The sequence below is a fragment of the Sinocyclocheilus grahami genome, unplaced genomic scaffold (genome assembly GCF_001515645.1).
Source record: "Sinocyclocheilus grahami isolate Dianchi unplaced genomic scaffold, SAMN03320097.WGS_v1.1 scaffold42.1, whole genome shotgun sequence".
NCBI classification, from domain to species: domain Eukaryota; kingdom Metazoa; phylum Chordata; class Actinopteri; order Cypriniformes; family Cyprinidae; genus Sinocyclocheilus; species Sinocyclocheilus grahami.
In genome coordinates, this window is record NW_015505221.1 from 2,162,304 (window position 1) to 2,177,989 (window position 15,686).

The 15,686-nt window shown below is 38.5% G+C and overlaps 1 protein-coding gene across 1 annotated transcript in view; it reads left to right on the plus strand.

Annotated features, from left to right (window-relative positions):
- LOC107582280 (neurobeachin-like) overlaps positions 1-15,686 on the plus strand; it is a 288,543-nt gene that overhangs the window by 268,701 nt on the left and 4,156 nt on the right. The window contains exons 49-53 of the mRNA XM_016268046.1: positions 3,528-3,617; positions 5,488-5,680; positions 9,063-9,134; positions 9,595-9,750; positions 10,726-10,896. Coding sequence (XP_016123532.1) covers positions 3,528-3,617; positions 5,488-5,680; positions 9,063-9,134; positions 9,595-9,750; positions 10,726-10,896 — 682 coding nt within the window. The remainder of the gene's footprint in view (positions 1-3,527; positions 3,618-5,487; positions 5,681-9,062; positions 9,135-9,594; positions 9,751-10,725; positions 10,897-15,686) is intronic.

Consider the following 15,686-nt stretch of genomic DNA (forward strand, 5'->3'; position numbering starts at 1 on the left):
GCAAGAGGTGTTTCTTATCAGCCGTAAAGAGCAGGGGCTTAAAGTGGATTATAGTAATGAACTGCCAGTTAAGAGTTACAGATTTCTGTTGGTGATAAAGTGTGTTTTTCTCCAGAGCTCAGATGAGCAACCAGTTGACACTGTGGGTCTGTTGACAACACTGAGATGATTTAAAGGATGTGCCCCTCATATAACCCTAGCCGCTTTGACTCTAGACATAATCTGTCAGAATTGGATGTATAACAAGGTACAGTTGCTATAAATGCAGGATGTTTTTTTCTGGACATTACATTCTGGATGTTGAAGTGCTGATCTAAATGTTAGTAGGGTCAGTAAGATTAAACAAAATTATACTTCCATTAATTTTAGCAATACTTGTATCTCAGTTGCATCAAACGTATCATAGTTTACATAAAAATATTAATATTAAAAATATTAAGCAGCACAACTAGTTTCAACATTTATAGCAATACAAAATGATTTTTGAGCATCAAATCAACTTGAATGATTTCTGAAGGATCATGTGGTACTGAAGACTGGAGTAATGATGCTGAAAATTCAGGTTTGACATAATAGGAATAAATTACATATATGTAGAAAACAGTTATTTTAAATCGAAATAATATTTCACAATATTACTGTTTTAACTGTATTTTTAATCAACTAAATGCAGCCTTGAAGATCATTAGAGACTTCCTTCCAAAATATAAAAAAATCGAACTGAGCCCAAACTTTTGACTGGTAGTGTATATATATATATTGTTTTTGATATGGAACGTTTATATTCATATTTCTGGACTTTTAGAAGGAATTCTTCTCTCATTTTTTCTTCACTGTTGGAAGGCAGAAATATAGTGATACTTTCCACATGGCTGCCTGTTTCTCTCAGATCTTCAGATCAGATTACATTATTTGAGCAGACATTGTGACCCCTGTTCCTGAGTCTAACCTAAAATAACTATAATGTGAGCGCATTATTATTTGACAGACAGCACCGTAAAGCAGCACAGACTGACATTTAATTGTTACCAAATGTGATTGCACTGAGTCGTGAGAGCTCTGCTTGTGTCGAATTTTGCCACCAGGATCAGGCCAAGATTATATCATTTAAGTTCGATATGTTCTTATTTGAAGTACTTCAGCAAGAACTAGTCTCCTCCGTTCCTCTCATTTCAGTTGCACAATTGATTATAATTCTGCAGTTTCGCTGCTTCCAAAGTGCTATGAAGTCAAAGTGAAACATCATTTGCACACCATTTTAATTCTGTAAGTGAAATAGGATATTAATGAGAACAAATTTAGAATAATGTCAATTAAGAAAGTACATTTTTGATTTTGTGTTCACTTTAAAGTGAATATCTCTGGAAAACAAGTATTTTTCTTAAAAAAAAAAGACCTGTTGAATGTTAGAAGTCATGTAATATTACACATTTCTTTAAACTGTAGTCTATGTAAACATGTTGTGAATGAAACTAATTTACATTTTTGAATTTAGTGTTTAGAATTCAGAATGGTTCCAATTCTAAACTTGTACACTACTATATATATGTGTGTGTGTGTGTGTGTGTGTGTGTGTGTGTGTGTGTGTGTGTGTGTGTGTGTGTGCATAAAATAAAAATAAAAAATCTTGTTTTCCCTTTGAATGAAGTTTACCTTTCTTACTTCATTGCAGATATTTTTTCTTGTTTTTAACATAAACTCACTTAATTTTTATACATTTCTCAGACAAGGCATAATATCTTTTTCATTCTCAAGTTAAGTGTATCTTGATTAAAAGCATGTTTACATATTTTTACTGGAAAACATGACTCATACTAAGTAGGAAAAAAATAATTTCTGTATAGGTCATGTGACAAGTTTAACATGCATATCTGCACGGTGTAGTGACATGGATAAAGCAGATGTTTGATCTGACACAAGAGTCCAGGCTTCAGAGCGCTGAGGGAGAGCTGTTCTGTTCTGAGAGACTGTGGGAGGCGCTCCACGCGGGAAGGAAAGATTGATGGGATCAGAGCCTCAGAACAGTCGAGGGGAGCTTGTAGGTGTCTGTCAATGCTACCGTTCACAGTGGCACACACGCAAACTCTCCACATCTCCTGGACTCCACACACAAACATAAACATACAGCCTATCAATAACCAACACACGGTGACATGCGTCTGTCAGCGTTACATAACGTGAGGGATGTTTGTGGAGTGAAGGATGAAAAGGTTTCAGTCCTTTCTTCAATGATTTTTGACTCTTCATCAGAGTTTATGGCTCATACATGTATCACACAACAGGCAAAAAGAAACCTAAATCTTAATTTGTAATTGTAACATTAGGTCAAGAAAACATAGTGACTAGGCAAAAACCTTGGTTTTAGATGGTTTAAAGCATGTTACGCTGAAGCACGTCAAATTCCCAAAGTACACTACCGTTCAAAAGGTTTGTGTTGCTAGGAGTTTTTAGAAGAAGTGTCTTATACTCACCAAAACTGCATTTATTTGATCAAAAATGCAGTAATATTGTGAAATATTATTACAATTTGAAATGACTGTTTTCTATTTAAATATATGTTAAAATTTTATTTATTTCTGTGATACAAAGCTGAATTTTCAGCATCATTACTCCAGTCTTCAGTGTCACATGATACGTCAGAAATATTTCTGATATGCTGATTTGGGGCTCAAGAAACCGTTCTTATTATTATCAATGTTGAAAACAGTTGCTGCTTAATATTTTTGTGGAAACGGTGATGTGTGTGTGCGTGTGTGTTCTGGTATATATGGTTTATGAGGACACAAATGTGTATAATGACATGGGTATTACAACGTAAGCATGGTTTATGAGGACACTTATTATGCTTAAAAAAAAACATACTAAATGGTGTTTTATGAAATTCAAAAATTGCCTAGTTGTCTGTGAGGGGTAGGTTTAGATGTAGGGTTGGTGTAGGGCGATAGAAAATACAGTTTGTACAGTATAAAAACCATTACGCCTATGGAGAGTCCCGGTAAACCACATATGCAAGAATGAGTGAGTGTGTGTGTGTGTGTGTGTGTGTGTGTGTGCTCTTTCTGCCCTTTGTCTCTGGCACAATAACATCTGAGAGGGAGGTTTCTGCCGCAATCCTGGCTGTGCGTCAGTCCAGGTTAACGTCTGCTTGCCGAAAGGGGGGTGTGGTATATGTGGGCCCTGCTCCTGGACATGGGAACAGTTAAATGAAGCATGTTAAAAAGGAAAGGCTTGTCTCTTCCATACTAACACTTGGATGACTCTGCATGCTTTGAAGGGGGCAGGGTGGGGGTAGTTTGGGGTGGGTTTTGGAACTCGCTCACCCACTCATAGTCACTAACCAACCCCCCCCACAACCACCCCACCACGGCGAGGCTGTGCTGGAGGGGGGTTTGCTTTCATTGTCAAGTTACGCATTGACCCATCACTTTGATGTGTATCGATACTGACAGCCCGCTCTCTCTCTCTCTCCTCCCTCCTTCTATCTTTTCCTTTTTCCCCTCTGTATCTTTCTCTTTCTTTTGCTGCAGGCCACTGAGGCTCAGATCCAAAGTGTTGGACAGACGCCATCTCAGTTGCTTATCGAGCCACATCCTCCCCGTAGCTCCGCCATGCACCTGGTGAGAACAGCGTGTGTGAGTGTGTAATAAAATCACTGTGTGTGTATTTGTTGTGCTTTTTTTTCTGTCTAGCAGTAGGGAAGTTATAATTTCGAACAAGGGCAGTGACGCCTGACCTTCGGACCGTTCCCCAAAACCCAGTACAACAGTCTCACGTCCATATGTCCAAAGTTTTGCAGCAGCCATGTTGTAGTTTAGCTCAATCTGCAGTGTGATAACCATTAAAATAGTAATACTTCTATTGTAACTACATTTCAATTTGATTAACTTAACTGCATTTATTTATTTTAAAGATTTTTTTTTTTCAGGAAAACTCTACTTAGCCCGAGCAATGCAGTGTGTGTGTGTGTGTGTGCACCGGGTGGGACACAATTGTGAATAATGACATGGGTATGACATAGGTTTTACAATGTGAAGGTGGTTTATGAGGACACTTCCCGTGTCCCTGTAATTCAAAAGGGTTAAAAAAAAAAACATACTAAATTGTGTTTTTTGAAAATCTTAAAATGCACAAAGTTTTCTGTGAGGGGTAGGATTATGTGTAGGGTGATAGAAAATACAGTTTGTACAGTATAAAAACCATTACGCCTATGGAGAGTTCTGTATGTATGTGTGTGTGTGTGTGTGTGTGTGTGTGTATAAATCCAGGTCATTTCCATTGATTTCCTCTTTGTAACTGTACTGTAGGCTTTATCCAATTTGTAGTTTGCTCCTTACTTGAACCCACATGCTGAAAAGTCAAGCTCTGCTACTTCCAGGTAGTCACTGGTTCTGTGTACAGCAACCTTCACAGAGCCACACACATGCCCTAACACAAATACATGACACACAGCCCTGCCATACTTACAGGAGCTCACAACTCCATCAGGAAGAACTCTCTCATCAGATAGTTGTGTCGGGAGAACAGTGCTCTCTACTGGCCATATAAGTCCTCACACCTCAAAACTAATCACTCCCATCTCAATCAAGCATCTGTCATAACAATCACACTGGAGTTTACAAAGTGAATGTTGTAATGCTGTCAATACAAGTTTTATAATTAGTACTTATTTATATTACTAATTGTGTGCAGTAACCTACTGCTTTAGGTTTCACTGTCAATTGAGTTTGTGGTTGCCAAAGATGTCCATAATGAAATGCTTTGACTATCATGTTCCTCAAATCAGCGTAAAACACGGGTTTTTGAAATAATCGCAGATTGCACATTTCCCTCACTGTCACATCTGTTTGAAGTGTGTTTTTATTTAGACTATACATTTTATTATATATTTTACTGTATTTTTGGGCTCAGTAAGATTTATTTTTTCAGCAAAGTTGCATCAAATTGATTAAAAGTGACAGTAAATACTTTTTTATTTGTATTTATTATTTTTTACTACAAAAATATTATATTTAAAATAAATACTTTTCTTTTGAACTGTCTTATTCATTAAAGAATCACTGTTTCCACAAAAAAAATCACGTATCATGTGACACTAAAGACTGGATTAATGATGCTGAAAATTCAGCTTTGACATTACAGGAATACATTACATTTAAAAAAATATCCAAATAGAAAAGTCATTTTAAATATTTCAATATTTAAAATAATATTTCACAATATTACTTTTTTGACTGCATTTGTCATCGAATAAATGCAGCCTTGGTGAGCCTAATAGAGTTTTTTTTTAAACAGACTTTTGAACTGTAGTGTATGGATAGATAGATAGATAGATCGATCTTCTCCCTGACTCTCCTCCTGAACTACCACACACAGTCTATCCTCTGTTTTCCAATTCTTTTTTTTTTCGCTAACAACCTCTCCTCATCTATCTCTCCCTTCCCTCCCTCTTTTCCATCTTTCTCTTCCTTTGCTTTCTCTGTTCAACAGTGTTTCCTTCCGCAGAGTCCGCTCATGTACAAGGATCAGATGCAGCAGGATGTCATCATGGTGCTGAAGTTTCCCTCCAACTCTCCCGTCACTCACGTGGCTGCTAACACGCTGCCGCACCTGACCCTCCCCGCTATCGTCACCATCACCTGCAGCCGGCTCTTCGCTGTCAACCGCTGGCATAACACCGTGGGTGAGTGGGAATCTCTGTGTATACTACATACTATTTAACCAGCTAATAGCTTGATTTCACCTGCAAACACAAACTCCAACAAAAAACAGCTACACTCCACATGTTACCACTTGGCCATGTGTGAACAACATTACCCAACTAGCCTTTCCCCAGAGCCCCCTCATCTGCGGGTCAGAGGTCGGGCTCAGTGGCCTAAGGTAAAAAGCATGGTTTATGAGGACACTTATTATGCTTAAAAAAAAACATACTAAATGGTGTTTTATGAAATTCAAAAATTGCCTAGTTGTCTGTGAGGGGTAGGTTTAGATGTAGGGTTGGTGTAGGGCGATAGAAAATACAGTTTGTACAGTATAAAAACCATTACGCCTATGGAGAGTCCCGGTAAACCACATATGCAAGAATGAGTGAGTGTGTGTGTGTGTGTGTGTGTGTGTGTGTGCTCTTTCTGCCCTTTGTCTCTGGCACAATAACATCTGAGAGGGAGGTTTCTGCCGCAATCCTGGCTGTGCGTCAGTCCAGGTTAACGTCTGCTTGCCGAAAGGGGGGTGTGGTATATGTGGGCCCTGCTCCTGGACATGGGAACAGTTAAATGAAGCATGTTAAAAAGGAAAGGCTTGTCTCTTCCATACTAACACTTGGATGACTCTGCATGCTTTGAAGGGGGCAGGGTGGGGGTAGTTTGGGGTGGGTTTTGGAACTCGCTCACCCACTCATAGTCACTAACCAACCCCCCCCACAACCACCCCACCACGGCGAGGCTGTGCTGGAGGGGGGTTTGCTTTCATTGTCAAGTTACGCATTGACCCATCACTTTGATGTGTATCGATACTGACAGCCCGCTCTCTCTCTCTCTCCTCCCTCCTTCTATCTTTTCCTTTTTCCCCTCTGTATCTTTCTCTCTCTTTTGCTGCAGGCCACTGAGGCTCAGATCCAAAGTGTTGGACAGACGCCATCTCAGTTGCTTATCGAGCCACATCCTCCCCGTAGCTCCGCCATGCACCTGGTGAGAACAGCGTGTGTGAGTGTGTAATAAAATCACTGTGTGTGTATTTGTTGTGCTTTTTTTTCTGTCTAGCAGTAGGGAAGTTATAATTTCGAACAAGGGCAGTGACGCCTGACCTTCGGACCGTTCCCCAAAACCCAGTACAACAGTCTCACGTCCATATGTCCAAAGTTTTGCAGCAGCCATGTTGTAGTTTAGCTCAATCTGCAGTGTGATAACCATTAAAATAGTAATACTTCTATTGTAACTACATTTCAATTTGATTAACTTAACTGCATTTATTTATTTTAAAGATTTTTTTTTTTCAGGAAAACTCTACTTAGCCCGAGCAATGCAGTGTGTGTGTGTGTGTGTGCACCGGGTGGGACACAATTGTGAATAATGACATGGGTATGACATAGGTTTTACAATGTGAAGGTGGTTTATGAGGACACTTCCCGTGTCCCTGTAATTCAAAAGGGTTAAAAAAAAAAACATACTAAATTGTGTTTTTTGAAAATCTTAAAATGCACAAAGTTTTCTGTGAGGGGTAGGATTATGTGTAGGGTGATAGAAAATACAGTTTGTACAGTATAAAAACCATTACGCCTATGGAGAGTTCTGTATGTATGTGTGTGTGTGTGTGTGTGTGTGTGTGTATAAATCCAGGTCATTTCCATTGATTTCCTCTTTGTAACTGTACTGTAGGCTTTATCCAATTTGTAGTTTGCTCCTTACTTGAACCCACATGCTGAAAAGTCAAGCTCTGCTACTTCCAGGTAGTCACTGGTTCTGTGTACAACAACCTTCACAGAGCCACACACATGCCCTAACACAAATACATGACACACAGACCTGCCATACTTACAGGAGCTCACAACTCCATCAGGAAGAACTCTCTCATCAGATAGTTGTGTCGGGAGAACAGTGCTCTCTACTGGCCATATAAGTCCTCACACCTCAAAACTAATCACTCCCATCTCAATCAAGCATCTGTCATAACAATCACACTGGAGTTTACAAAGTGAATGTTGTAATGCTGTCAATACAAGTTTTATAATTAGTACTTATTTATATTACTAATTGTGTGCAGTAACCTACTGCTTTAGGTTTCTTCCATCTTTCTCTTCCTTTGCTTTCTCTGTTCAACAGTGTTTCCTTCCGCAGAGTCCGCTCATGTACAAGGATCAGATGCAGCAGGATGTCATCATGGTGCTGAAGTTTCCCTCCAACTCTCCCGTCACTCACGTGGCTGCTAACACGCTGCCGCACCTGACCCTCCCCGCTATCGTCACCATCACCTGCAGCCGGCTCTTCGCTGTCAACCGCTGGCATAACACCGTGGGTGAGTGGGAATCTCTGTGTATACTACATACTATTTAACCAGCTAATAGCTTGATTTCACCTGCAAACACAAACTCCAACAAAAAACAGCTACACTCCACATGTTACCACTTGGCCATGTGTGAACAACATTACCCAACTAGCCTTTCCCCAGAGCCCCCTCATCTGCGGGTCAGAGGTCGGGCTCAGTGGCCTAAGGTAAATTAGCCTATCACGGCCTTTCCTTTCGCCTCGCACCTCCCCAGCTGTCACGGCAACACATAGTGATGTCAGGACCAAACGTGGCAACTTCACTCTCTCACACTACTAATGGCTGCAGCTGCAGGGCCAGCCCTCTCCGGCCATATGTGTGTGTGTCGCTCCCACAAAATAATGAGGCCGCCACACTGTCTTTGCTCTGTAGGCCTGCCTCAGGGGTGCTATAGCTCTGGCCTGCCTGACACAGGAGAGAGAGAGAAATCAATAAGCACCATGGAGATCTGACTGGTGGGTCTCCATAAAGACCCCATGTCATATGGGACGGGGTCAGGAAGTGGACTTGACTGTGGTGGCAGGGCAGGTGTCTGTAGGAAGACTTTTATTTCTAAGGAAAATTATTTTATTTCTCAGTATTTTTGTCTTGCTTTCCAGTACAAATATCTAATCAAGATGCATTTCCTTGAGAAGCAAAGGGACTCTTCTCTTGTTTTTTCTGTTGTTTTTTCTTCTGGAAAAAAGTCTTGTTTCCTGCAATATGTATCAAAATGAAGCAGCTTTATGCTTAAAACAAGGGTGAAAAAAGTCTGCCAATAGAGTAAGAGAAATCATTTTTCCTTATAAATTTTTCTTACCCCATTGGCAGATATTTTTTTCTTGTTTTTAAGCAAGAAAGAAAACAAGACTTAATATCATTAGTAATTTTGCTTCTCAAGTAAATGTATGTTTAGATGTTTTTACTAGAATACAAGACAAATATTATGATTATTTTTTTATAGATTTTTTTTTACAGCATGTGTGTTTTTGAACAGGTACTGAACAATGTGTTTCTGATTTATTTTATTTTCTGTGTGTGTGTAGGTCTTCGAGGAGCTCCAGGATATTCACTAGAGCAGGCCCATCACCTCCCCATTGAGATGGACTCACTTATTGGTGGGTTTGAGGTTTTTTGTTGTTAAAATACTTTCTTCTATTCCATTCGTAACTAATTTAAGTAATCTGTTTGCACAGCAGGTTTCTCTGAAAAGTGTGACACTGTGGCTGTGTGGTGCTTTGAAAATATTGCTCTGTTTTATATCCCAACTTATTTGACACAGCAACATTGTTTCAACTGATAGCATGAGTTTGTAGTGGGACTATTCATTTATCCATTCAATAGCAGATGTGGAGAGTGTCATCATATATACAATATTTGTGATAAAGTGACACAAAAATGACATGCTTTAGCTTTAGTAAAGAAGGTAAACACTGAACTTGCATATTTATTAGGGGGAAAAAAACTATTTTTCATCTCCAAAACTTTGGAACTGTAGTTTGAATATTTTAATAAATTAGACTTTTATTTTTTTGTAAGTCGAATGATTTCAAAACTCTGTAAACATGTCTCTTCCAGCTAACAACTCGGGTACAAACAAACGACAAATCACTGACCTGGTTGACCAGAGCATTCAGATCAACACTCAGTGTTTTGTGGTGACGGCTGATAACCGCTTCATCCTGGTATGTGGTTTCTGGGACAAGAGTTTCCGTGTTTACTCTTCAGACACGGGTAAGAGACGCTCATTGGACATTAAGGGAATTATTCACCCAAAATTATACATTTTGTCATTATTTACTCACCTTGAATCAAAGTATCCTGAAGGTAGTCCATATGACTTTTATGTTGTACTTCTGAAGCCGTACAACACCCAGGTTAGAGTCAGCGAGCTGAACTCTGAATTGCGAATTAATCAATTAGATTGGTTATTTGAACTATTATTGTTAACTACTATTATTGAGTCAACTGATTCATTAATGTGTACACAAAATAATTTGTTCAAAAATCCATTTCTCTCTAGAACTTTCTTGAAACATAATTTGGCTTCAGGAGACTTTTTTTTTTTAATGAGTGACCAAGATATTAATGTTTATTGGTCTGACCAACATATTTGTGACCCTGGACCACAAAACCAGTCATAAAGCTTTCCATTGATGTATGGTTTGTTAGGATTGGACAATATTTGGCCGAGATACAACTATTTGAAAATCTGGAATCTGAGGGTGCAAAAAAATCGAAATATTGAGAAAATCGCCTTTAAAGTTGTCCAAATGAAGGTCTTAGCAATGCATATTACTAATCAAAAATTTAGTTTTAATACACTCTAAAAAAATGCTTGGTTGTTTCAACCCAACTTTGGGTCAAATATGGACTAACCCAACTTTTGGGTTAAAACTTTAATTAAAAAATGTAACCCAACAGCTGGGTTAGTCCATATTTGACCCAACGTTGGGTTGAAACAACCCAGCATTTTTAAAGTGTATATTTACAGTAGGAAATTTACAAAATATCTTCATGGAACGTGATCTTTACTTAATATCCTAATGATTTTTGGCATAAAAGAAATATCAATCATTTTGGCCCATACAATGTATTTTTGGCTATTGCTGCAAATATACCCCAGCGACTTGAGACTGGTTTTGTGCTCCAGGGTCACATTTGTGCTTTGAAGTGTGAGGGACAAAAGGAACGTATGTTTGTTTGCAGGCAAGCTCACTCAGATAGTGTTCGGTCACTGGGACGTGGTCACATGTCTGGCACGCTCCGAGTCTTACATCGGTGGTGACTGCTACATTGTGTCGGGATCCAGAGATGCCACTCTGTTGCTCTGGTACTGGAGTGGGCGGCACCATATCATAGGAGACAACCCTAACAACAGTGAGTAGCAACTAAACCTGAAGGAATAGTTCACCCAAAAATGAACTGTCATCGTTTACTCGCCCTCATGCTGATCTAAACCTGTATAACTTTGTGAACACACATGGGGATTTTTTTTCCGTACAACAAAATGATACATTCCCAGGTCACTATATTCTTTTGGTGTATGAAAAATATGCTTTTGGTGTATAAAAAAATAGATAGTAATTTGGGTTTGGAACAACATTTTATTTTTTTGTGCAAATTGTGCTTTAAGCAAGTCTCTTTGCTCTCTGTTTAATCTAATGGCTAGTTCCGTTGCATTGCTCGGCTCGCTCTCATTACAGATGGGGTATCATGTGGAAACGGCCCCTCTATAACTCAAATGATGCCAGTCATAGTGAATCACAGCCTGACTGGAAATAGGGTTTAAATGCAGTTAGAAGGTTTAATGTGGGTGTTATGGGATTACTCCCATAAGCCGCACTCTGTAGAGACTCAACTCACCCACACTGCCATCATTCACTCCCAGCGCTGCTCTACATGTCTCTCTTTAAAGTTGTCCAAATGAAGGTCTTAGCAATGCATATTACTAATCAAAAATTTAGTTTTAATACACTCTAAAAAAATGCTTGGTTGTTTCAACCCAACTTTGGGTCAAATATGGACTAACCCAACTTTTGGGTTAAAACTTTAATTAAAAAATGTAACCCAACAGCTGGGTTAGTCCATATTTGACCCAACGTTGGGTTGAAACAACCCAGCATTTTTAAAGTGTATATTTACAGTAGGAAATTTACAAAATATCTTCATGGAACGTGATCTTTACTTAATATCCTAATGATTTTTGGCATAAAAGAAAAATCCATAATTTTGACCCATACAATGTATTTTTGGCTATTGCTGCAAATATATCCCAGCGACTTGAGACTGGTTTTGTGCTCCAGGGTCACATTTGTGCTTTGAAGTGTGAGGGACAAAAGGAACGTATGTTTGTTTGCAGGCAAGCTCACTCAGATAGTGTTCGGTCACTGGGACGTGGTCACATGTCTGGCACGCTCCGAGTCTTACATCGGTGGTGACTGCTACATTGTGTCGGGATCCAGAGATGCCACTCTGTTGCTCTGGTACTGGAGTGGGCGACACCATATCATTGGAGACAACCCTAACAACAGTGAGTAGAAACTAAACCTGAAGGAATAGTTCACCCAAAAAGTAAAATTTACTCACCCTCAGGCCATCCAAGATGTACATGAATTAGTTTCTTCATCGGAACAGATTTGAATAAATGTAACATTACATCACTTGTTCATCAATGTATCCTCTGCAGTGAATGGGTGCCGTCAGAATGAGAGTCCAAACAGATAATAAAACATCACAATAATCCACAACATGACTTCAATCCAGCAATAACATCGTGTGATGCAAAAAGCAGCTTGTTTGTAATAAAACAAATCCATCATTAGGATGTTTTGAACTTCAAATGGTTGCTTCTGGCTAAAATATGAGTCATTTTATTATTGGGTGAACTATTCCTTTAAGCACAATTACCTCAATATTAAGCATACTACATTATACAATCATGCAAGAATAGACATTAATATTAGATGTTACATTAATAATGGAGGAGATTATAGAAGCTCAAACACTAGGCAACATAATATATATATATATATATTTTTAATTTTTATATTAACTTTTGTACTAACAAAAGCTATTATTGCATAACAAATGAATGCATTACAGCTCCTAATTGTTCCAGGATCCCTTGCTACAGAAACCAGAAAGCTGTTTTTTGTAACATGAGCTGCAAACATGTTAATAAGAAAACAAGTCTGCACGTCTGAGCTTGCTCTTGTGTGCATTTTGCAAAGATGTGTGTCCTTTTGCTCCGTTGATGTGTATTAGATGTTGTCCTTGTTTCAGCATGTCATGAGCTGTGGTTTAGGTGAGCGTGTTCTCTAATTAACTTCAGTGATGCTCAGACAGTTAATTAAGGATTTCAGCTCGACTGCCTCCAATTAGCGAGGTACAGCCCCGCTCCTGTTTTTAAAGCACAGCGAACAAAATTCCCATGATATTCACACACAACTGCTTACTGTGTGCCCTCACAAAGGAGACGAATGGTCTGTATGCTTGAAACTGGAGGGAATTATGAACAAAGAACTATTTATATATAACCAGGAATAAACCTAACATTGTTAACTTTATCAAGCTCATGGTACACCAATCTAGTACCAATTTGGTGTCATTATGTCATGCAATGTAATAATGTCATAATTTCAGCTGCACTTAATTGCAGTCATTTCTGAGTAATACTAATGAACACTATTTATATGTAATTATTTCTTGGAACAGCTTAATAGTAATAATAATAATAATTTAAGATTTTTAATTTAAAAAAGAATTGTCAATGTCCAAAATTCAAATGGATGAAAATGTTGAGCCCTGTCCTCTAAGAAATGAACAGTGGCCTCTCGTGGTGTATTTCAGAACTATTTTTGGGAGCACAAAAAGGTTCAATATAAATTTACGAAAAAAAAAACTAACTTAGAGAATAAATGTAAAAATACTGATATATATATACATTTTCACTATTTTTTTATTGTATTTTTAACAGTTTTTTTTAAATCATCTTTAAAATGCTGGTTGATCTTATTTCGTATTTATTTTATTATTATTTCATGTGTATTTCAACAGAGAAACTTATTGTAAAGTATTTTTCTTTTCTTTTCTTTATTTTGATCTTATTCTTTTATAAGCATGCAGTATATAACTGTTTTTGCAGGAAATATACTTTGACCTGAGGCAAAACTTTCACAGTTACACACACGTACACACTCCATAAACCTAATTCTGTTGTTAGTATGTGATCTAAAGGGGAATGCACTCATTTAATGCAAAAGTATTTTATTTTCCCTCATTATATATTCCAGACTTATACCCAAAATTATTTGAGGTTGTTCAAACGATATCAGTGTAGCAGTAAAGAAAAACAAACCCTCATTAGCGTGTGTTTTTGTGTCAATGATAAGTTCAGCTGTGCTTCATCAAGCTTCCCCACACTGCACTTTTTTCATCTGTCTCTCAATGGAGAGTGTCAGGACAGGAACATCCATGAATATTCAGCAGATATCCCAGTACCGGACCCTGAGGCACTCCGACATGGTGTAGAAATTGATTTCACAGTTGCCCGAGAAAGCCGGAGTGTGTCTTAAATGTGCAATGATTAAAATCCCGTCCGGCTCAATCAAGGCCCCGGTGCTTCATGACCCCAGCAGCCGCTCTCCAATTTACACCTCTTAATTGTGTCGCTGTACCGCTGCGGTTTAGCGCGAGGGTTTAGAAGGGCCCGGGTGCGGACTGATTAAATCTATTGTGATGAAGGTGATCTGGGATCTCCCGAGGGATCCAGTGCTGACACACGTCCCCACCCTGATCACTGACAGCTGGGCTTAGCGCTGTCAGACGGGCCCCTGTGGAGAACTCAGTAAACACGGGCCCATATTGATCAAGGCCTGAGTAACCTTTGATTGCTCGCCAACTTAAAAAAAAAACATCTGGATTTGTAGCGGTCATTCTATTGATTCCTGGCTTCATTTAATGGTGCTCTACATGCAAAGTAATGGCATATGTCTTTATTATGTGGATGTTAATGAACTTAGTGTTAGTGTTAGATCTCAATTAATGGGATGAACCTTCTCCCTGTACTACATTATTAGCTTTGTTTTATAAATCCCTCTGCCTGTACACGGACAGCGCGTTATGTTTGATGCAGTACAGATTAAAACATACAATGTGGCCACTTAAAATCAGGAATTTATCATCAGAGAACAGCTTTATGGTTTATTTAAGTTATTAAAGAAATGATCAGAGATGCAGTGTAATTTAAAGTCATATAGGACGTGCCAAAACAGTAGGATTTTCTTTCAATATTGGTCGCTCTTTAACATTCAGTTGCAATGAATCAGGACTTCCAGGCTTCATAAAGAACATGACAGCACCATAAAAGTAGCCCAGACATCTTCTGAAGTTATATGGTGACTTTTTGTGCAGAACAGACTGAAATTTGAGCCTTATTCACTGAAAATATTGAAATTTTGACATCAGCTCAGCTCACCAAACGACCCAGTTCACTAAACCTGAATGATTTGTTCATGAATCAGCCTGATCAAATTCTCAAGTTTAACTCACTGACTGTGCAACTGTTGCAAAAAAGAAATGTTTCTTGAGCAGCAAATCAGCATATTTGAATCATTTCTGAAGTATCATGAGACACTGAAGACTTGGAGTATTGATGCTGAAAATTCAGCTTTGACATCACAGGAATAAATTACATTTTAAAATATATTCAAATAGAAAACAGTTATTTTAAATTGTAATAATATTTCACAATATTTTTGATGTATTTTTGATCAAATAAATGCAGCCTTGGTGAGCATAAGATACTTCTTTCAAAAATAATAAAAAATCTAACCGACCCCAAACTTTTGAACAGTACTGTAAATTCGGGTCTGGGGTGTTAATTTGGTAAATTTGGTGTTAATTACTACTTTTTATGGAGCTTCTGCATCCTTTTTGAGGCTTGGCTGCTTATGTTGCATTAATTGTAACAGCATCGAGAAGTGTGAGCTGCACATTATTTAGATTTGTGTTCCACAGAAGAGAGTCAAATGTGTTTGGAACATGAGCACAAGTAAATGATGACAGAACTATCCTTTAAACCAATGAAACACACACACACACCTTCTCCAAAAGCACTGTTTGATCCATCTGGAAACATAATGTTGATCCCCCCCCCCCCCCCCCCC